Source organism: Sturnira hondurensis, unplaced genomic scaffold, assembly GCF_014824575.4.
Source record: "Sturnira hondurensis isolate 20B ecotype Veracruz unplaced genomic scaffold, ASM1482457v3 Scaffold0000880, whole genome shotgun sequence".
Taxonomy (NCBI): domain Eukaryota; kingdom Metazoa; phylum Chordata; class Mammalia; order Chiroptera; family Phyllostomidae; genus Sturnira; species Sturnira hondurensis.
Window position 1 is genome coordinate 5,771,371 of NW_028073511.1, and position 22,021 is coordinate 5,793,391.

Genomic DNA, 22,021 nt, shown 5'->3' on the forward strand with positions numbered 1-22,021 from the left:
AAAGATGGTAGTCATTTGACTTGCTCTAAAATTTTTCTATAGCAAAGCATAACCCAAGAGATTAAACACTGTATAATGTTGGAGAATGATTAAGCCAAACCCCCGGCCACTTATAGTTTCACAACTGGGAAGTGAGGAGTCCGAGTTAAAGCAGAAGTCTGCCTCCACCTTCAGAGCCCATTGTTTGCATGGTCACAAAAGGTCTAAAAGAATCCCTTGAGAACCATCTGTCAAATATGTTCTATTAAACTACAGAATGTAGGGACTTGGGTGAGAATTACCAAATATTCTATTTTTGTAAGATCTGTAACCTCTTTTTTATGAAAAGATGTCTTTTCCAAGACAATTTTCCTAAGTTTATACAAGTTTTTACAATAGTGAATAGATACATGTTCACCCTTACATAATCAGAAGAAAGCTACCATAATCAGGTCTGGATAAAAAGTAATTTGACAGAGTGTATAAAGTAACAGTGGAAATCAGTTTCAGAGCTCCACATTACACCTACCTTTGGGTTCTCCTAAGGTCATGTAATACTCCCTGTTCTGTAATTTCTGGGCCAAAAAAACATATTCTAAATTACATCAATTCTGCTCTGTGTAGCTAGAAATACCAAGGTTTTTATGAAGGGATTTATACTAATATTCCCTGAAGAATGATTTTAGAATATTTTTAAATTATCTGAACAAAAATTACCTTTAAAGAAATAACAAAAACATAGTAATGTATTCTCTTGATGGATCTCTTTCAGAAACTAAAGTGGACATATTACGCTGCTTCATGCTTTAAAATGCACCCTAATTCTGTTCTATTTTACTTTGTGTCCTTGTCAGCAAATGACACTAAAGCTAATTCTATGGCCCTATCTAAAGTTAATCACAAAAAATTTCTTAAAGAATATGCTTTAGAATAAACTAAATTTCAAGTAAAATAGCAAGTGAAACAGAAAATACACAGCTTCATCAAACAACCAATAACCTACTATGAAGAGTCAAAATTCAAGATCAATTATAGTAATGCTAAGAATAGCCACTATTTCTTGAGCCTGTAGTTTCCTTACCACAGTACTTAGTTATCTTCTGATTTGCCAGTTACTACTATGATTGTGAGGGCAGAGACCACATTTTTAGTCATAACCTCAGGACCCAGTATACTGACTGCCTTATAAGACTCCCAATAAGTAAATGCTGAATGAATTAAAGAATGGAAGGAGAAATGGATGGATGACTGACTGCTTGAATTCAAAGAAAATACTTTCCATGCATTCTGCCCTGCTGTCTCTTAGGAAAATTTCTTAGAGCTCTGAGCAGAGTCAAAGCTATGATACAGCACTCCATCCGTTCTTTCCGACAGCAAGACGTCAGGACACGTCAGGACCTTCATGGCTGCCTTTCCAGCATCCATTCTTTCTTCTTAAAGTTCCAAGGATCCACAGTTTTGTGAGAGGCTGGCTGACTGGACCTGTCAGCTTTAGGGATGGAGCATATAATTTAGGCTATAATGATAAGAACATGTCATCTTACCAGCTACTGTGGGTGGTAGGGGTTTCAGGAAATCTTATGATCTAAGCATTTTCAGAGTAAAATCTTGGGACAAAGCCATTTTTCTCTCTCTGGACCTGGAACTTCTATAGCATGAGTGCTCCTACGAGGTTAGTCATTCTAAAGATTAGCCCAACAAAAATAGGAAAGGGCAAGAAAAGGGATTATAGAGAAATGAAGCTACAATTCCTATGAACCTCAATATCAAACCCTGTTTGAAGCCAAATCTACTTCTGGTTGTGTACATGAACTTACACATTTCCCTAATTGTTTAATTCAATTTCAAATTGGTTTTTTGTTCATTGCAATAAAAAAACAACATATTGCCCTGGCTGGTGTATCTCAGTGAATTGAGCACAAGCCCGTGAAGCAAAGGATCTCAGTTCAATTCCCAGTCAGGGCACATCCCTGGGTTGCAGGCCAGGTCCCCAGTAGGGGACACATGAGAGGCAACCACACACTGATGTTTCTCTCCCACTCTTTCTCCTTCCCGTCCCCTCTCTCTAAAAATAAATAAATAAAATATTTTAAAAAACAGCATATGAAATGTTAACTATTTTAAACTTCTTACATCATTCTCATGGCTCTGCATAGAGTCAGTTGACAGGGTGATATTCTATTCCTTAATTATATAATCCATGTCCATTTAATCTGCTTCATAAACCATAGTCTGCAGAAGTACATATAATATAAATGCTTCTGATGGGAAAAAAGAGTAAAAGAAAAGGGAAACTGTAGATTTTATAAGGTATAAAAATTTCTAATCACTGTTATAAACCTGAAACTAACATCTTGTGTGTCACAAGATGTTTTTTAATTTGTAATTAAAAACCAAATTTTTAAAAATTAAAATTAATGAATAAGACAAATTAAAAGGACTGCCAGCCAAGATGGAGGTGTAGGTAGACACACTGTGCCTCTTCGCACAACCAAAATAAGGCCAACAATAATTTAGAAACAAAGTAACAACCAGTACTGACAGAAAACTGAACTGTATGGAAGTCCGCAAACCAAGGAGTTAAAACAGACACATTCATGCAGACTGGTAGGAGGGGTGGAGTAGGGGGACGTGGTGGTGAGGGGTGGCAGCAAAAAACATGGTGGCACCAGGCATGCAAGGCAGCAGCTGACAAACCTTGGGCCCACAGGTTGGCAGAGGTAGACCCTGGACACGCAAGAGGTGGCTGGCAGACCCCGGGTGCAGGATGGCAATGAGCAGACCCAGCCAGGCAGCGATTGTGAAGCTGGGCACAGTGTGCAAGGCAGCTGGCTGACTGGGTGGTCCCACATTTGCATGCAGATAAACCAGGCTAAATGGGGGAGCAAGACAGACCGCACAACCCAGGGTTCCAATATGGGGAAATAAAGCCTCAAGACACCTATTGAAAACACCTGTGAGGGTTGAGGTGCTGGGAGAGATTCCAAGCCTCACAGGAGAGTTCTTTGGAGAGACCCACAGGGTCCTAGAACATACACAAGCCCACCCAACTGGGAATCAGCACCAGAAAGGCTCAGTTTGCTTGGAGGAAGCAGGAGGGGACTGAGATCTGACAGAAAGCAGAGCGAGTGCCACTGTTCCGTCTCTGACCCTGACCCCACATACAGCCCCACAACCAAGCAACCTGGGTTGCCCCACCCTGGTGAATACCTAAGGCTCCATCCCTCATATGTAACAGACATGTCAGGACAAAAAAATGGCCCAAATGAAAACAGATCAAAGCTCCAGAAAAAATACAACTAAGCGACAAAGAGCCAACCTATCAGATGCACAGTTCAAAGCACTGGTGATCAGGATGCTCACAGAATTGGTTGATTTTGGTTACAAATTAGGTGAAAAAATCAAGGCTATACTAAGTGAAATGAAGGAAAATGCACAGGGAACCAACAGTGATGGGAAGAAACTGGGACTCAAATCAAGGGAGTGGACCAGAAGAAAGAAAGAAACAACCAAACAGAAATGAATGAAGAAACAAGAATTCAAAAAAATGAGGAGAGGCTTAGGAACCCCCAGGACATCTTTAAACGTTCCAACATCAGAATTATAGGGGTACCAGAGGGGAAGAGGAAGAGCAACAAGTTGAAAACTTAGTTGAACTAATAATAAAGGAGAACTTCCCCAGTCTGGAATAGGAAATAGACTTCCAGGAAGTCCAGGAAGCTCAGAGAGTCCCAAAGAAGTTGGATCCAAGGAAGAACACACCCAGGCACATCATAATTACATTAGCCAAGATTAAGATGAAGGAGAGAATCCTAGAAGCAGCAAGAGATAAGGGGACAGTCACTTACAAAGGAGCTCCCATCAAACTGTCAGCCGATTTCTCAAAAGAGACCTTGCAGGCAAGAAGAGGCTGGAAAGAAGTATACCAAGTCATGAAAGGCAAGGACCTACATCCAAGATTACTCTACCCAGCAAAGCTTTCATTTAGAATGGAAGGGCAGATAAAGCACTTCTCAGATAAAGTTAAGTTCAAGGAGTTCATCATCACTAAGCGCTTATTATATGAAATGTTAAAGGGACTTATCTAAGAAAAAGAAGATAAAACCATGCATAGCAAAATGACAGCAAACTCACAATTATTAACAACCATACCCAAAACTAAAACATAAACAAACTAAGCAAACAACAGGAACAGAAGCACAGAAATGGAGATCACATGGAGAGTTAGCAACAGGGGAGTGGGAGGAGGAGAGAGGGGGAAAAGGGTACAGAGAATAAGTAGCATAGACGGTGGGGAGAAAATAGACAGAGGGAGGGCAAGAATAGTATGGGAAATGTAGAAGCTAAAGAACTTATGACACATGGACATGAACTATAGGGGGGAATGTGGGTGCGAGGGGGTGTGCAGGCTAGAGGGGAATGAAGGGGGAAAATGGGACAACTGTAATAGCATAGTCAATAAAATATATATTAAAAAAAGACAAACTAAAAACTTGAACAAAGGAAATCAACTGAGGATTAAGAGTAACATAAATACGTAAACTAGCATAAATTTGCATATTCAATTCATTTGTAATCTCATCATCTAATGACAAGCACTGTTATTTAACATGTTGCTGTATTTGCTTCCAGTCTGAATTTCTGGGTGTGGGGTAACATAGACATTACCTTATCTTTGGGTAACTAGGATTCTTGTGTTCCATTTCCACTATCATAAAGAACACTGTGATGGGCAGCCTTGTGCACATGAATGTACATGGGAACAAAATTTCTGATTATATTTTTAAAGAAAAAAGACCACATGTGGGTTAGTTGGTTGAAATACATGATTACTTTTAATGCTTTTAATTGATATTTTAAAGTAGTTTCTGCTTTTCGTCAATCTTTATCTCCATCAAAACTTGAAGTGTATCCAATCGCTCCTTACTCTTAACCATTCTATAAACAAAAATGGCACTGGTTCATTACAGGTAAGCAGGTATTTTGTAGTTTATTTTTATTTCTTCTGTTATTTGTCTATTCATATCCTTTGCCAATTTTTCTACTGAAATATTATATTATTTGTACATGAGGAAACATATTAATACTATGTCATATTTTTACATTGTTTTGCCTTTTAATTGTCCTTTTCTTATTGACATACAAAAACTATGTGTTTTTTATGGGATCGAATTTGTCTTTCCTTTTCAATTCTCTCTGCCCTCCATACACGCCCCAAACTGGGCCTTGAGTATTCTTTCAGAAAATTTTAATAGATTTGATTTCCTCTTTTGAAAAATTCCCAATATTTACATACAAAACCTCTGAAAAGTCCTAAAATGAACCTCTTAAATTTCTTAATTGAGGATTTCACATGTATTTAAAAATACAGCACTGACCCACATGTATTTAAAAATACGTGGATTTTCACACGTATTTAAAAATATGCCGCTGACCCACACACCCCTGGGCCCACAATGCACCTGTTAACATCTTGCGCAGGATTTTTTGAAAGGCTTGCTTAGAGAAGACCAGAAATGCCTTCCACATCCCCAAATAGATTATTTACTTGTGTTAATTTCTGTTTTTGTAAATGGTATTACTGTTTATACCTAATTATTTAATTCATCAGGAATTTATTTTTATGCAAGTATAAGGTTAGGAGCAATCTCTATTTTTTTCTTTCTAAATAGTTACCCAACTAATTTCACTTTTCTCCCATGGATCTTTAATTCTACCTTTATTGTGACTAAATTCTTGTCTGTAATTAATGATGTCATTGATTCTATTCATTAAGATGCTTGTTGGGTTTTATACCAGTCCCAGACTATTTTTGCGTTAGTAGTTTATGGAATATCATACATGGTAGCATGAATTGGACTCTGTCCTCCACTCTTAGTTAATAAAAATTTCTTGGTTATCCTTATCATTTTATAATTTCAAACAAATTCTAACATCATTTTATAGCTTTTTAAATCCTGAGATTTTAGTTAAAATTATATTAAACTAATAAATTATTTGGGGGAACTGAGATATTTATAATATTTAATTTCTGCATCCAGGAATATAATGTTTCTTCATTTATATACCCCTCTCAGTACCTTATTAATATTATTTCCATATATCTCTTATAATTGTTGTTAATATAAAGTTTACCTCCAAATAAATTTTTCTTGGATTGATTTGATTGAATTGTCTTTCTCCTTATTTCTGTTTACTATTACTGAAATATTAGGGATACCACTGTTTTTTAAGTATTTATATTATTTAATGAAGACTTAATTGAGTCTAATAGTTTATAGATTAATTCTAAATAATTAGCTAATAAAAAGTATATTATCTGTACATAATGATAATTTTTGTTTCTTATATATAGTTATCTATGTCTCTTATTTTACTGGCTAGTGCAACTTGAATTCGGGCAAATAAAAGTGGTAACAGTGGACATTCTAGAATTTAATGAAGCTCTTAATATTATTACTTTTGCTTAAAAAAATAATGTTTATTGAGGATAGGTTTATTGATTTTAGAGAGAGATGAAAGGGAAGGGAGAGGAAAGGAAGGAGGGAGGGAGGGATAAATAGAGAGAGAGACAGAGAGAGACAGGGAGAGAGGGAAGGGAAGGGGTTGGGGAAGGGGTATATATATATTATTATTTTCTAATAACAAAGCATACTTGAACTAATGAAAAAATCTTAACTTGTTCTTGGTATATCACTCATATATATGGCCAACTTAAAATTGCTAATATTTTAAGATTTCTGAATCTATATTCATAAGCAAGATTATATTGTTACTTTGTAAAATGTAATGAGTTTCCCTTTTCTTCTATGTTTTAAAATGGTTTTATATAGCATATTTAATTGTTTTATGAAGGTTTAAAAGAGCTCTTCCACAGACTGTTTTGGATTCAGAAACTTTTGAAGATATAATACTTTAAAAACATTTAGCATTTCTTCCAAGGCCACTGATGAATCCAGATTTCGACTTCCCATTGAGTAAAACTTATCATTTGTATTTTCTTAAGAAAAAAACCCATTCTATTAAGATTTATACTGTATTATGAAATAATTATATGAGAATTGATTTCTTAGTCTATGGCTAGCTACGTGCTTACTCACTGTTAATTTTCAGCAGCAGTCTATGGCCATACCACCCTGAACGTGCCCGATCTCATCTAATTTTTAGCAGCTATCTTTTTTTTCTTATTTAGACTTCTCATAAATTCATTTGACCTTTGTCGTTATTTTCACAAAGAATTTCTTAAACTGGTAAATTAGATGGATTTGTTTTTAACTTAATTTATGTGTTTATTTTTATATTTATTTGAATAAATATAAAATATTTATATTTTATATTTTATATTTATTCAAATATAAATATAATTTTTAATTTATATTTCTAGAAAATTATATTTATAAATATTTTATATTTATTTTAAATGTAAAATTAATGTAAACTTTCTAATGTTAGTTGAATGTTTATTTTCATTTTCCAAATTTAATAATGAAATGCTTAAAAGTTAAAAAGTTGCCTCTTTTAATAACACTTTGTCCACACATACTTATTAAATTTTATATATACTAGTCTCATTACTGTTATTATCTAAATAGTTCATGGTAGTAATTTTTAATTTGTTTGTTATGGGTCCATTAGCTGTTTTTATGTTTTTTTCTTTTTAAATTTTCATTTTGTTTGTTTAATCTTTGTCATTCCTTTTCAGGTTTTATTTTTTGATTGGGTAAGGTAATATGCTTAGAAATTTATGCATTCTTGGAATCTGTATGAGGAAGACTTGTCATGGGCAGTTAAATCACTGTGTTTTGCAATGTATTTCAGTTGAGAAAACAATAAAACCTTTTCTTTACTGATGGTATACAAATCTGTTATGTAAAACCAAAGTTCTTCTGGCTGAAGAAGATGTGCATGTGTGCATGGGGGGGATGGGGGATGGGGGATGGGGGGATGGGGTGGAGGCTAGCGCCCCACCAAGCCTCTCCTCACCTTCCCTAAAGAGCACCATGTAATCTTTGGAGTTACCTGGGTAAGATTTTAAAACTGTTGCTCATTTCTAAAGTGTTTTTATATGCATCTATTAGATAAACTTACATTGTTATTATTAAAATATTTTCCCTAAGTCAATCTGTTAAATACTGAGAATGGTATGGTCAGTCTCCACAACAAATGCATTTCTCTGACCTCTTCTGGCACTAACAGAAACTTTTCAATTCTCTTGAGTTTGATCATTAAGGCAGCATCTTTTAGTAACATAAACTACTGACTTTGTTTCATTTTAAAGATTTCCTCTAGAGTTCTCTTTTCTCTGAACCAATATCGTTACCATTAGTAGTTGAGTTTGATATCTTCTGATTGTTTTTACTTTTACATTTAAAAAAATCTAATAAAATTATATATCTGTTCTTACAGATGGAGAATAAACACATATACAGATACAGTGTATATGTATGTAATATATGCACTTTTTTGTATATAATGTGTGTAATTAACTATAGCTTTGTAGTATATAAATTCTGTATTTTTTAACCCTATAAACACTTAAATACTAAACTTTTCCGGGTTTAAGTTTTTAGCTCAAGCTTTTCAATTTTTTTTGGTATTTGTAAACACATCTTACTGGGATTAATCTTTTTTTCTTTTATGATAAATCTAAGATAATAATTTTGAACTCTCAGTCTTAAGGGCATTTTATTTTACTTTATTTTATAATTTTATAAAATTGTGATAGGTAGAAAAAAGGAACAACAAAAAGAACACACTTTACGAACAGGAGAAGCTAGAGAACTCCAGCCATCCACCTCTCCAGCTTCTTTAACGAGCTTTCTGTCCCCTTAACTCCAAAAGCTGTAACACTGGGATTCAAAACTGCTCCGGATCACAGCCTCATCGTACTTGGGGAATGAGGCTGACTTAACTGTTATGCCGTGATGGCATCACAATGGTATCCCTGATTTCTCTGGTCATTCAACTTTTATGAGAAAGATCTGTGTTTTTAAATCTGTGGCCAGCCACTTCAAGTTAAATTCAGGTGGCCACCTGGGATTTTATTCAATTTTAAGCCAATTTAAAAAATTTGCCCTAAATTTTATGTATTCCATTTTGCTTTTTCTCTAGATTCCAGTATTAGGCTTCTGGCTTAAAAATGCAAGATAAACAGTCACCTGGAATTTTTGGCACCAAAATCTGTTCAAAGGCTGCACTCTGGTGACTTCCAATCTTTGCTCTCTCACTTACTCTTATTGATTTGAGGGTCAGTCAGAGGTAGAGTTCACTCCAATTTTTAAGCATTTACTTTTGTATCTCCTTCACAAACCAAAAGGCTTATTAGATCAGATACTTTACTTGATTAATGATAAACATGAGTTCTCAGGTTCTTTCACAGCACAGCAGCTGAGTCTTAAGCAAGACTCTTCTGTGAGTGACCCCAGTTCCTCTGTTATGAAAATCCAAACACATCTTTTAGTGACTTTTCATGGCCTTCAGTTGGCATGGCCACATTTAGTTGATGAGACCTCAAAAATTTATAATTTAACAGAAAAACACACCTGTGTTATTCTGAGGTGGGGTTAGATGGGGATGAGAAGTGTTGGGGGGGAGCTGTATGTCTGCATTATTATGCTTACCATTTTCCTGTTTCTCCTTCCCAGTCTCTCCGACACACTAAAGCAAGTTTGAATATTATTAAATTATTTAGAAGAATCTTTAGAGATTGTGGATCGCAGCTCTCTACCATACGTACCCCTAAGTATTAAAAGTTTATTGCTGGAGAAAAAAAATAAGACTTCGCTATCATGAGGATGGGCTAGCGAAGAGAAATGGGTATAAAAGTTTAGACATTTTTATATTTAAAAATCACATAATACTTAATATATTAATAATTAAATTATGAGGGGAATACAAAGCCAGGCATACAGAGAAATCTGCTGCTGCTGCTGCAAAAAAAAAAATCAGGAAAAATCTCAGGTTTTTTTTTTTAACGGTTCTTCAATGTTTTGAGAAAAAGTTAGGGTCCCAAGTGAGTTTTTATGTCTATAAATTGTTTTCTCTTCCAAATTACACTTAAGTGAAAAAAGAAAATGAAGGAAAGCAATAATAAGCTTTGCTGGTAGGTCTTTTCCATTTTCATACATTCTAGGAGAGAAGGTAGTAAACAAAGTTTCTGCAACTGTAAGTGATGCTTAGAGGAAAATTAAATCACTGAGTGATGCCAAAGCTGATTATTCTACTGCACTTTAAAAGTAAGAGATTGCAGCCTGTGAGTCCAAAGTGGTTTCATATGGACTGCCACAGTTGTGGTTTACCCTTGAAACTATAACCTGTCAAATTAGAAGCAGGCAAGGCCTATGCTCTTAACGGTTCCACTTTCTACTATCTACAGTTATGTCTACAAGGTCAGCACTTTTTATTCAGTTCAATTATGTTATTTGAAGGAGTAGAATCTCAAAACTACTTTTTAAAATCTTGCTTAGAGAAGATTTTAATTATAATATAAAACACAGATAAACCACCAATCTAATTTTTATTGTATATATGCAGCTGACTTTCATTGCAACTATTTTTATCAACTATTGATATTTTATTATCCCAGTTAACACTAAGTAATATATAATACAACTACAGTGAAGAGGTATAAAAATTGCTTAAGTTCCAAGGCTTTTTCTGCCCTGTATTTCCAGATATTTTACTGACTCATCATTTTTCCAGGCTTACAGTAGCCTGCTATTAAGAGCTTAGTGTTACAACACGCTCCACTTCTTCTCTTCTCCTTGATTGTGGAATGCCCTTCTGGGCAAATGTTTTCTCATCAAAATTGACGAGCTATGTGTTCAATTTTACTAATGTTTTATGTGGAGTCCTTCCTTAATGAATCGTTCTTCATGCCCATTTGTATAATATAAAAATGTTTTCAAAATAAAGCATAAACAATATTTGCTCTTTGTCATAAGTGAAACCATGCCGCTAAACAATCATATCCTGTTTAGGCCACGATGACATCAGAAGTATATGTTTATCATCTACATCAGACAACCTAGCACGTTTTTGGCCCAAGGCGAAGCTGAACTAAAACCATTTGCAGTTGCCCCAAACCAAGATAACCACGCGTTTCTAAAGTAACTGACACCTGAGAAGAACACTGCCTCTGGATCGCAGTTCACGATCTAAGCACACTAATTCTTTAAAGAAGGCTGTTAAAGTTTATAAACCATGTATGCCTATTGGGCTTCTTCCAAAATTTAACATGAAATAATTGTATTCTTAGCATGCACAGAGAGGCTATGATAAAGTAGGTACTTAGTGTGATCTTTCCGAGTTTTGAATTTACCCCTTTTACCTAATTAAAAAAAAAGAGAGAAAACAGATTTTTCTTTTACATGTAAAAGTATAATAATAATAAGAATGATAATAATAATGCCTTGTATTTTGGAAGGCACTCAAATGAAATCAATCATTACTTTTATTTTTCCAAAGTATTCAAGGAAACAATTTTATGAATAGAGAAGCTAAGGTAAATAGAAGGCATACGATTTTCATATTCATTGTTAAAATATATCCAGGAAATCCAAATACATGTCACTAACTTCACATTACAGTGATATAAAGCATGTAATTGCCCCAGATACTACCTTAGCTAGTGAGTACGACCACAGCCTGCAACTACAGACTGAAAAATAGTTTTTCACGCTATATGCCAACACAAATGCAGTTAGAATTACCTTTGCCCACAAAGCTAACTTGATCAGTTGGAACAAAACATAAAGAAATATTTACTCATGAATTAGCTTTAAGGAATAAAATAGTATCAGTAAAAGTATGATGTAGAAAAAAAGAAGGAAGCCGAGGGAAGTCTACTGACACTCAAAGGAGGAAACAGAAACAGAAAACTAAAGTCATCTCTCCATGTCAACTCTGAAGGCAGAATGTAACACCCTTTCCTGGCTGCTCCGCTGTACGATGCTGCCTCCCAACACGAAACCACTGATGTGGGCATTTCAAACAACATTTAGAGAACATATTAATAGAACCAAATGATACAGGCAATGCAAATTGCTATGGTTATTCTTTTACTATAAAAGGGGAAGAATGAACTATACCTCCATTCTTTCTTGTTTAACTTCATCAATTTCATCATCTTCAAACATTGCTAAGAGTTCTCCCGTCTGGTCAATAGAGTTGAGAAAGTCTTGAGCAATTTTTTGTCTTTTGTTTGCATTATTACTGCCACTCAATTTGTCTTCATGGAGATAAAGAAAAAAGAAATTTGTTAATGAGGTTACACCAGCACCAATTATTTCATGTATTAAATACTGAATATGAAATTCAGAAATAGAATTCTCTCAGAATAATTTTAAAAGGAGAATCTTTGCATCTAAAATTAAAGTGTAACCAACTGGGTTGCTCAGTTGGTCAGAGCGTCGTCCTGATACACCAGTTACAGGTTTCATCCCCGGTCAGGGATATAAGAATCAACCAATGAATGCATAATAAGTGGAACAATAAATTGATGTATGTCTTTCTCCTTTCCTCTTCATTTAAAAAATGCAAAAAAGTCTTTTAGAATTAATTCAGTCATTCATTTCATAAGATTGAGAGAGTAAAACTAATTATCAATTACCACAGTGAGCATGAATGGTCTGATTAAAATTCCTTACTAAAAAAAACAGGAAAGGTTCTTAGATTTGAAAAAAGAATCCTGCTAGGGCAGGCCTAATTAGGAAAATAAAAACAAAGACATAAAATCAGAATTGAGATAAGAAATTAAAAGGAGAGAACACCACGTGCATTGTTGTGGCACTACCTTTGAAATTGAAAGGGATCAGAAACTATCACACTTATTTAAAAGTAAAACCTAACTATGAGAAAGTTATTGCAAAAGGTCAGGAAGGACTGTAATATTGCAATAGGTAATTAATACAGTTTAACACATAAAAGTATCAGTGAGAGAATTAGTGAGAAAGAACTACATTATTTTTTAATGTCATAAAGATCTTTATACCAAATAAAGATAATCCAAACATCCTGGGGTGAAAGCACACATTTTTTTACCATTAAGTACGATGTCAGCTGTGAGTTTTTCATAGACGGCTGTGTTCGTCAGTTTGGGCTGCTACAATACATATGCCATAACCTGGATGGCTAAAACCCCAAATACTTAATTCTCATAGTTGTGGAGGCTGGGAAGGCCGAGATCAGGTGTGGGTAGACCTGGTGTCTGATGAGGGCCTATTTCCTGGTTTGCAGATGGCAGTCTTCTCATATCTCACATGGCAGAGAGCAGAGAGTGAAGCAAGCAAGCTCTTCTGTGTCTCTTCTTAGAAAGGCACTAATTACATTTAGGCAGGCTTCTCTCTCAGGACTTAATCACCCAAACCCAAGTCTTTCATGAGAGGAACACTCAACAAACTAGGCAGAGAAGGAAACTTGCTCAACCTGAATGAGTAGCCCCCTCTAAAACTCCTACGTGGAAACCAAATTCCCAGTGTGATGGTATTATGAAGTACAGACTTTGGAGGTAATGAAGTCATGAGGGAGGAGGCTTCATGAATGGAATTAATGCTCTTCTAAAAAGGGACACAAGAGAGCTTTTGAAAAAGGTAAAGGGATTGAGAAATACAGATTGGTAGTTACAGTCAGGTGATGTAAAGTACAGCATATGGAATACGTATGGAGCTGGTCGGGTACTGGAAATATCAGGGGGAACCCTTGGTACAATATATGGTTATCTAACCACTTGGTTACCTGAGACTAATACAAATAATACTGAATGTAAACTGGAAAAAAGATAAAAAACTGGAAAAAAGATAAAAAATTAAGGAAACAAAAACAAAAAGCTTTTGGATTTTTTTCAAATGATTTTTCTATGCTTAGTGAGATGATCATGTGGTTTTTGCTCTTAATGCTACTAATATGATGAATTACACTAATTGTTCCATAAGTTTAAACCAATCTTCCACTTCTACAATAAATCCCACTTGGTCATGGTGTATAATACTTTTTAAATGTTGCTGGATTTCATTTACTAGTATTCTGTTGAGAATTCTACAGTCAAAAAGACATTAGTTGTAGTTTTTTTTTTCCCTTGCGATGTCTTCACTTGATTTCATATCAGGGTAACACTGACCTTTTAGAGTTTGAAAAGTAGTAGTATTAATTGTTCTTTAAACATTTGGTAAAATTCATCAGTGAAATCATCTGGTTATGAGTTTTTCTTTGGGGGAAAGTTGTTTCTTTAAGATTTTATTTTTTTATTTTTAGAGAGAGGGGAAGGCAGGGAGAGAGGGAGAGAAACATCGATATGAGAAACATACATTGGCTGCCTCTCGCATGTGCCCCAACTGGGGACCAAACCCTCAACCCAGGCCTGTGCCTGGGCAGGGAGTCAAACCAGCCACCTTTCCCTTTGCAGGATGACACACTGGTCAGGACTCTCTGGGGGGAAGTTTTTAAATTACTAATTTAAACTCTTTATTTATCATAGGTCTACATAGATTTGCTATTTCTTCTGCATGCAGTTTCAGTCTCTATAGGACAGAAAGTAAATACAGAATTGGTTATATGAACCATCTTATTTATCAATTCTGTTTCTTTCTTTTTGGGGGTCACTCTTTACTTGAATATGGCTTTGTTACAATCCCCTTCACTTACGCTGTTAGTGTCAAAACATTGCATAGCTACATGTTATACACCCAACATTATAAACATAGACATTGTTTTATATAATCATTTTCAAATCAGTTAAGAGAAGAAAAATAAATATGGAATTATTTTGTCTCATATTGACCTATATAATTATTTTTACAGGTGCTCTTCTTGTGTGTGGAGGTGTGGATTCAAATTGTTATCTGGTGCAACCAGCTTTCAGTTCAAAGAATTTCCCTTAGCAGTTTTTATATGAGCACTAGCAAAAAATTCTCTCAGATGGGAGTCAAAGACAGAAAACTGTACTTGAACAACAAATAAAACAAGTGAAAAAAATTCTCCCAATTTCTGTTTAGCTCAAAAAATCCTTATTGCTTCCTTTTTCAGAGATAATTTTGCTGAATATGTTTCCCGGTTGACATTTTTTCTTTCAGTACTTTCAATGTGTAATCCTACTACTATCTGACCTATATTGTTAATGAGAAGTCAGCTGTTAAAAATACTGTTATGGCTCTATCTTTCGGATTTGGATGATTAAGTTGTATGTGATGAGTTGCTTTTCTCTCGTGGTTTTCATGGTTTTCTCACTGTCATTCAACATTTCTACTAGAATGTGCCTGATTGTGGATGTCTCTATCTACTTATCCTACTTGGACCATTTTGAACTATTTGGATGTATTAATAGTTTTCATCAAAGTTGGGAAGTTTCCAATCATTATTTCTTTGTATATTTTTTCTGCTGTTTTTTCTCTTTCCTTACCTGCTGGTAGCCCCATTATGCTTATATTGGCTCACTTAGTGGTGTCTTGTATTTCTCTGAAGCTCTTTTAGTTTTCTTTCATTCTGTTTTCTTTTTCCTTCAGATTGTATAATGCTTAACAATTTAACATCAAGTTCACTGATATTTTTCCTTCTGTTGGTTTGAAGTTACTATTGAATCTCTCTACTGAGTTTTTCATTTTGGTTATTGTACTTTTCAATTCCAGAATTTCCATTAGTTTCTCTTTACAATTTCTGTCCTTTAACGTTATGTTCTGTACTTTGTGATGCATTGTAATTATACCTCCTTCTGTTCTTTAAACATGGTTTCCTTTACTTCTTTGAACATATTTATAATAGGTACTTCAAAATTTTTGTCTCCTAAGTCTAACATTGGGGCCATTTGTGTTATCTGCCCCCCGACTCCCCACCCCTGCTCAGGGATCACACATACCTGCGTCTTTGAATCTGCAGTATTCTGTTGTTGCTGCTCTTGAAAACGGACATTTTAGATAGCATACTGCAGCAACTTAGGTAATAATTCTATCCCTTTCCTGCGGCTTGTTGTGATTGTTTGTGTATTTATTTGTTTAGTGACTTGGCTGGACTAGTTCAATAAGATCTCCTTTCCTCACAGTGTGGAGCCTCAGAAGTTGCTCTTCACAAGGCACAGCCTTGAGTATGGAAACAGTCTTCTCAGTTACCAGCGATGACTGATGTCAGTCAGTATTTCTTTGGCTTTCACTTTTCCTGATCTCTCCCATTAAGTTACTGGCTGGTTTGACTGTATTATCACATACAGCTGTTAGCTTCCACTGATTCTTGACTGACTTCTCACTCTACCATTTTTAATACTCTTGGGCATAAATTGCTCCACAGAATGATCCAAAAACATTGGGCCTGTTTGCAGAGTCATAGTAATGCCAGCTTTTAAGTTTTGCTCTGACCCCAGGAGGGCTCCTGTCCCTTTCGTTTGCTTCCTCTGTTAAACTTTTATGTGCACTGATCGTGCTTGCTGTAGTGTCACAAAGCTCCCCGCTCCCTTTTAATTGCTTGCCACCAGGATCTCCACTGGGTTTTTTTTTTTTTTTTTAAACATGCTCTGTTTCAAATAGTCCCCTTAGGGAAGGCTACAGACCCATCTTAAGCCCTGCCTTTCCCGCCGAAGCTCAGGATGGAAACAGCAATCAGCTTCTCCTGGAAAGACTTTCCTTTCAAGGTTTCAGGAGGGGAGTTGGTCAAGGATGGGAGCCCTTTGTCTTTTAGGCTTGTTCCTTCAGATGTCAGCCTTTACTCCCTATAAGAAAGCTAGGGTGGGGGCAATCAGGAGCAGTATTCCCAGCCAGCTATGTCTGGGGTAGAACTTTCCAATGAAAAGAGGATGAGAGAAAGCTCCAGTGCATTTAGTTATGCCTGCCTACAACAGCTTCTGCAATGTGGAGCCAGAGATGAGAGATGCTGACTTCCTGCCCCTCCTGGGGTGAAACTGCTGCCCTAGACTGGGAGCTGGAAAAGTAGGTGCCCAGCATTCTTGGTCACACTTGCCCAGAGTAAAGGTCCTTTTATATACAGATGGGGTGACAGTTGTAGGAGGGGAGGCAAGGCATGATGGGAGAAGGTCGTGTCTCAAAAGCAAGAGGTTCTCATTTTTCCTAATGAGATTTAGTAGATTTTCTTGAATATGTGTTTCTCCATTTGCTGTATGCCCTTAGGACCATGTCCTAAAACTTAAGGTGTTATTTTAAAAATTTTCACCAGGTAAATGCATTTCACATGTGGAAGTGTCCACCACACTCTTTGCATGGCCACTCTACAGGCTGCACTTCAATATTAGATGTGTTTTACTTGAGTAAGTAGTTTATCTCATAAATTCTATTAACTATTCAAAAATTTTGTATGACACATACAAGTAGAAAATTTAAATGAGATAAAGAGGAGAAATTTGAAATAAAGAAGGAAGGGAGGACAGCAAACCAATCTAATGATGTTAGTGCAACTGAATACTATCCTGGCCACTCTGAGCGTCTTGGTGTTCAAATCACAGTATCGATGGCTACCGTTCACTCAGTGGTAGGAATGTATCGGGTGCTTTCCATACATTATGTTAAAATCTCATCATAATAACCACATGGAAAATGGTAAAATTTCTGACTTATAAATGAGAAAACTGACCCTTGATTGAAATTCAAGTCCATTTTCTAAGTCTGTATTCTTTGTGCTCTCCATAAAGAAGAGCATTTAAATTCATTTGAAGAACTGTTTTCCAGAAACTAAATTCTATGAGAATTTTAGAAATATCAAATAGGTAACAATGATTAAACATTTGATCAGATTTTTTTGGCATGGCTATATTATACTTGCTGATTTGTTGCGGGTAAATGAAAGTAGTTCTCTTTCAAAGTCTACTAACTCTTCAGGTGGTTTAAAGTAGTTTTCTGGAATTCTTCTTAATCCAGTAGAGTTTGTTTAGCTACTTTTATCTATATTTATATATATACATATACACACATACACACATATATCAGCAATAAATAACACTATGCAGTGACTGTGTCCAATCCACTATATATGAGTTACACAACATACATTCACCCATGAACAATGTGACGGTGAGGAGTGCCAAACATGATTCAGTCAAAAATCCACATGTGACTTTTAATTCCCCCCAAATTTAACTTCTTAAAATTTTTTTATTATTCTTGGTTATTCTGTTACATTGGCCCACTATTTCCCCCTTCGCCCTCCTCCACAAAAACCCTGATCCCGATCCTGCTCCCACAGTCATTCCTCGCTCCACTGTCCACGCCCGTGGGTCATTCATACAAGTTCTTTGACTAATTCCTTCCCCTTCCTTCCAAAACTTAACTATTAAGAGCCTTGCTTTCGACTGAAAGCCTTACTGATAACATCGTTGATTAACACATATTTTATATATCACACATATTGTACACTGTACCCTTACAATAAAGTAAGCCAGAGAGAGAAAATGTTATTAAAGAAAATTCCTAAGAAAAAAATACATTTATAGTATGTATTGAAAAAATCTGCATGTAAGTGGACTCTCAATTCAAATCCATGTAGTTCAAGGGTCAACTGTATTTATTATGATTCAATAAGCACTGGTTAGTAATTATCTATTTTCAGCTTAGTACTGTTAAATTCTACAACATTAATATTTTTCTAAATATTCCAGAATGGGGAACTGATTTAGAAAATCAGAAAAGGGAATTTTTCTATTGTTTCAGGCTTTTTGTTACATTTCAAACAGCACTGACATACACATCAAAATGAGGTGACTTTATATCACAAACACCAGGTACTTTCCATAATAAATTAGCAAAACCCCGTATGCACCCATTTCAAAGACGTAATAGTTCTGGTTCTCTACATCCACAAAAGAAAAATTATGCTTGCTACAGTAGTGCTTTGAATCAACACAGTTTTCTTAGTTTCATGATCTTCTGAAGTAAAGCAGGCCACATTATTAAAAGAAAGAATTGACGTAAATAGCAGATTACTATTAAGCCACATAAGTAGGAAATCATAAGATTTAGCTGCCAGCTAAATAAACATTTGGTTACTTTCTAAACTACATCATTCAACAGGAGCACATATACTCTACTCTGAGCAGAACATCTACGTGGACATTCCATAAACGTGAGGCCGGGCATACGTGCGTCATGGTTTTGTTTAGATTACCTTCGAGAAGGTCATCCTCGTCTATGCCTTTGATGATCTTCGATTTGTAGTCTCGGAAAAACATGTATTTCAGCAGTCTTCTAAGTTTTTTCTATTAAAAACAAAATCATTAAATAAGAAACCTTATACGTATCCTGTAGATATATTCACTTTACTGGGTAAAGACTACACTAACTAAATTTAATAATGTAGAACCCCAGAATGATTGGAGGAAATAGACCAATTTCAGCATAATACTATTTAATAAAAAATGTACACATCATATGAAACATAAAAACTGAGACACAAGCATTTTTAAAAGCACTTTTCACTTACAAGTATCCAGATGCTGCATAATCACAATAATTACCGTTTTATTTGTGCCTTATAAAAAGTTTAAAATTCTTTCTGAAGTATGACAGCCTAAGCTACTTTATTTTAAAAAGTGATTTATAGACAGAGTAGGCTGATAGCTCTGGGGGTCGGACTGGGAGAGGTGGAAAGATCAAGCAAAAAAGAAAAATAGAGGAAGGACTTACGGACACGGACAGCTGCGTGGTGACTGTGGAGGGCAGGGGGGATGGAGGTGGAAGAGGGCCCAGTGGGGTAAATGGTAATGGAAAAGATGTGGTAAAAATCATGTAAAAATGACTTATAAACAATCTTGACAAGGAGTTTATGACAACTGCTTTAAAAAGGATACATTCTCCTTTCAATTCTTTTTTATTCTGAGAATTTCTTATTTTATTTAGAAAAGCTGGTTTATGGTTTATATTTCTGGAAAATATTCAGTAATATGAGAAACATTTTTATGAAACTCGAAGCTGATTAATGATAGTTGGGTCCTAATGATGGCTTTCCTTAGGTTCATTAGAATACCATAAAATTGCTTAACTCTAAATGTAACTGCTAATACTTTGTAATTTGTCATGTGCTTACACTTAAAATGTATTATTACTGGTCCTTGACCTTTAGGTTTAGGATTCCTAGTAATAGCTGAAACTTACTGCATTTTACAGAGCTCTTTTACATGCATTTTATTTGATGTTTTCAATAGCCCTGAGATATGGACAACTATTATTATCTCCTTTATATACATAGAAAAACTGAAGTTAAAATTAGTATTACACCTATAGCTTAGCAAGGTCAGAGGCAGAATATAACCTTTGAACCTCAGTTTCTTTATTTACAAAGAAAGTAGAGTACCTACCTTACAGGACTATTACGAGGAATAAACAAACTGCCTAGTGTAACAGGTAAGACACAGTAGGCGGTCAACAAATACTGCTCTAATATAAGTTAGAATTATTAAGAGAAAAAAATAGGTTTTTTGCTAAACTTTTCTTTGTGCTAAATTCATTAAGTACGTTAGATCTTATTTTGTCTTATATTACAGCTGTGTAAAATACTTTAAACTGTTTGCTACATATTATTGTTAAAATAAAATGATTACTTTGAGGAGAAAGATGAGAACAATGGCAATTATCATATTACAGCTACGATCTCAGGTGCTGGAAAGGTTCTGGTTACGAGTCCCCCTGGCCAGGGAAGGGCACTGTCGATTAGTCTATGCTCCTGAAGTTTCAATATGACTTTAAATTTTACTTTCCCCCAAAGGCAGGAAAACGTGTCAATGTGGGACATTTTTTTGTGCTAGCCTCTTTATCTCTGTCAGAGAAAAAGAAAAATTGACAGGCATGTTCTGCTTACTCCATTGTAGTCCAGATGACCTCACAAAGAATCCTGGCTCAAGACCCTCACTTCTGCCAACGGCACTTTTCAGCTCCTTCCGCACAGCACCACCACTATGCAGTAGCTGTTTCTCCTGAGTCCTCCAAGTTTAATGAAGTTACCAAATCCTTCATGTTTTTACTCTTCACTATCTCTCTGAAGTCTTCCTTCTTATCCACTTGCAGAGCCGTCACAGGAATCCTACTTTGTCTTGATTACTCAATCAGCATCCCCGTTAGTTCTTTTGCATTTGATCCATTCTCTATATAACTGCATGAGTCTTACCTCAGGTAGAAACCTCCACTTCAAAAAATCCTACAGCCTCTACAGCTAACCACATAATCTTAAAATTCTGTGAGTCTTAAAATGCTTCTTTCAACTAAATCATACAGGTTTTCTGAACTAGATCATAGCTTCTTGAAAATGAAGACATTTTTTCTTTTCCTTTATAGTTCTTATACACTTTCTAAGAGTTAATGAGACTTTAGCTTATCCAAAAAGTCAGATGGGAAGCCTCTTGATAGAAAACAGAGCCACAGCACACAAAAGTGGGGGAAGGGAATGGGTAAGTGTAATTAAAAAGCCAGGAAAACCCAATGGAGAAACAGAAGCTGGAACATTAGGATCTACGTATTGCTTGCTCACTTGTGATAGTATCTGTCATAACATACTGTGATTTTTTCAGTTAATTTTTTAAAAACATTGCATTTATTTCTTTTTAGAGAGAGGGGAAGGAAGAGAAAAAGAGAGGGAGAGAAACATCAGTGTGTGGTTGCCTCTTGTGCGCCCCCTACTGGGGACCTGGCCAGGAGCCCAGGCATGTGTCCTGGCTGGGAATCCAACCAGTGACCTTTTTTCACAGTTAGTTTTTTACATATAACTTTTAGATAAAACTTACTAAAACATGTAATATTTTATAAAATATTTTCAACTAGCTACTCATGGAAGAGAGGACAAAAATTAGACATGTTAGTAACAGCTTAGATATTTTAATACCGGTGTTCAATGAATAAGAATAAAAAAGGTATAACCTCCCCCCCCAACATTATGGTATATACTTATGCTACTGGAATATACATCTTGATTGATTTTCTATTTCCTATAAACTAGGGTCAGAATAACATTTATATTCCAAGTTAAAAATTACTCTCTGAAAGCCTGTCATACTGTATGAAATTAGATAAAAATAAATATATCACTCACAGTTATTTCTCTCTTATCAGAACAGTGAATATTTAAT

General features: G+C 35.4%; 1 protein-coding gene across 7 annotated transcripts in view; it reads right to left on the reverse strand.

Moving 5' to 3' along the window:
- The window catches only part of SUPT3H (SPT3 homolog, SAGA and STAGA complex component), a 482,255-nt gene that overhangs the window by 141,170 nt on the left and 319,064 nt on the right, over positions 1-22,021 (reverse strand). For all 7 annotated transcript variants that reach the window (XM_037054117.1, XM_037054109.1, XM_037054100.1 and 4 more), the window contains 2 exons: positions 19,072-19,162; positions 12,069-12,208 (listed from right to left, as the gene is read on the reverse strand). In XM_037054117.1, coding sequence (XP_036910012.1) covers positions 12,069-12,208; positions 19,072-19,162 — 231 coding nt within the window. The remainder of the gene's footprint in view (positions 1-12,068; positions 12,209-19,071; positions 19,163-22,021) is intronic.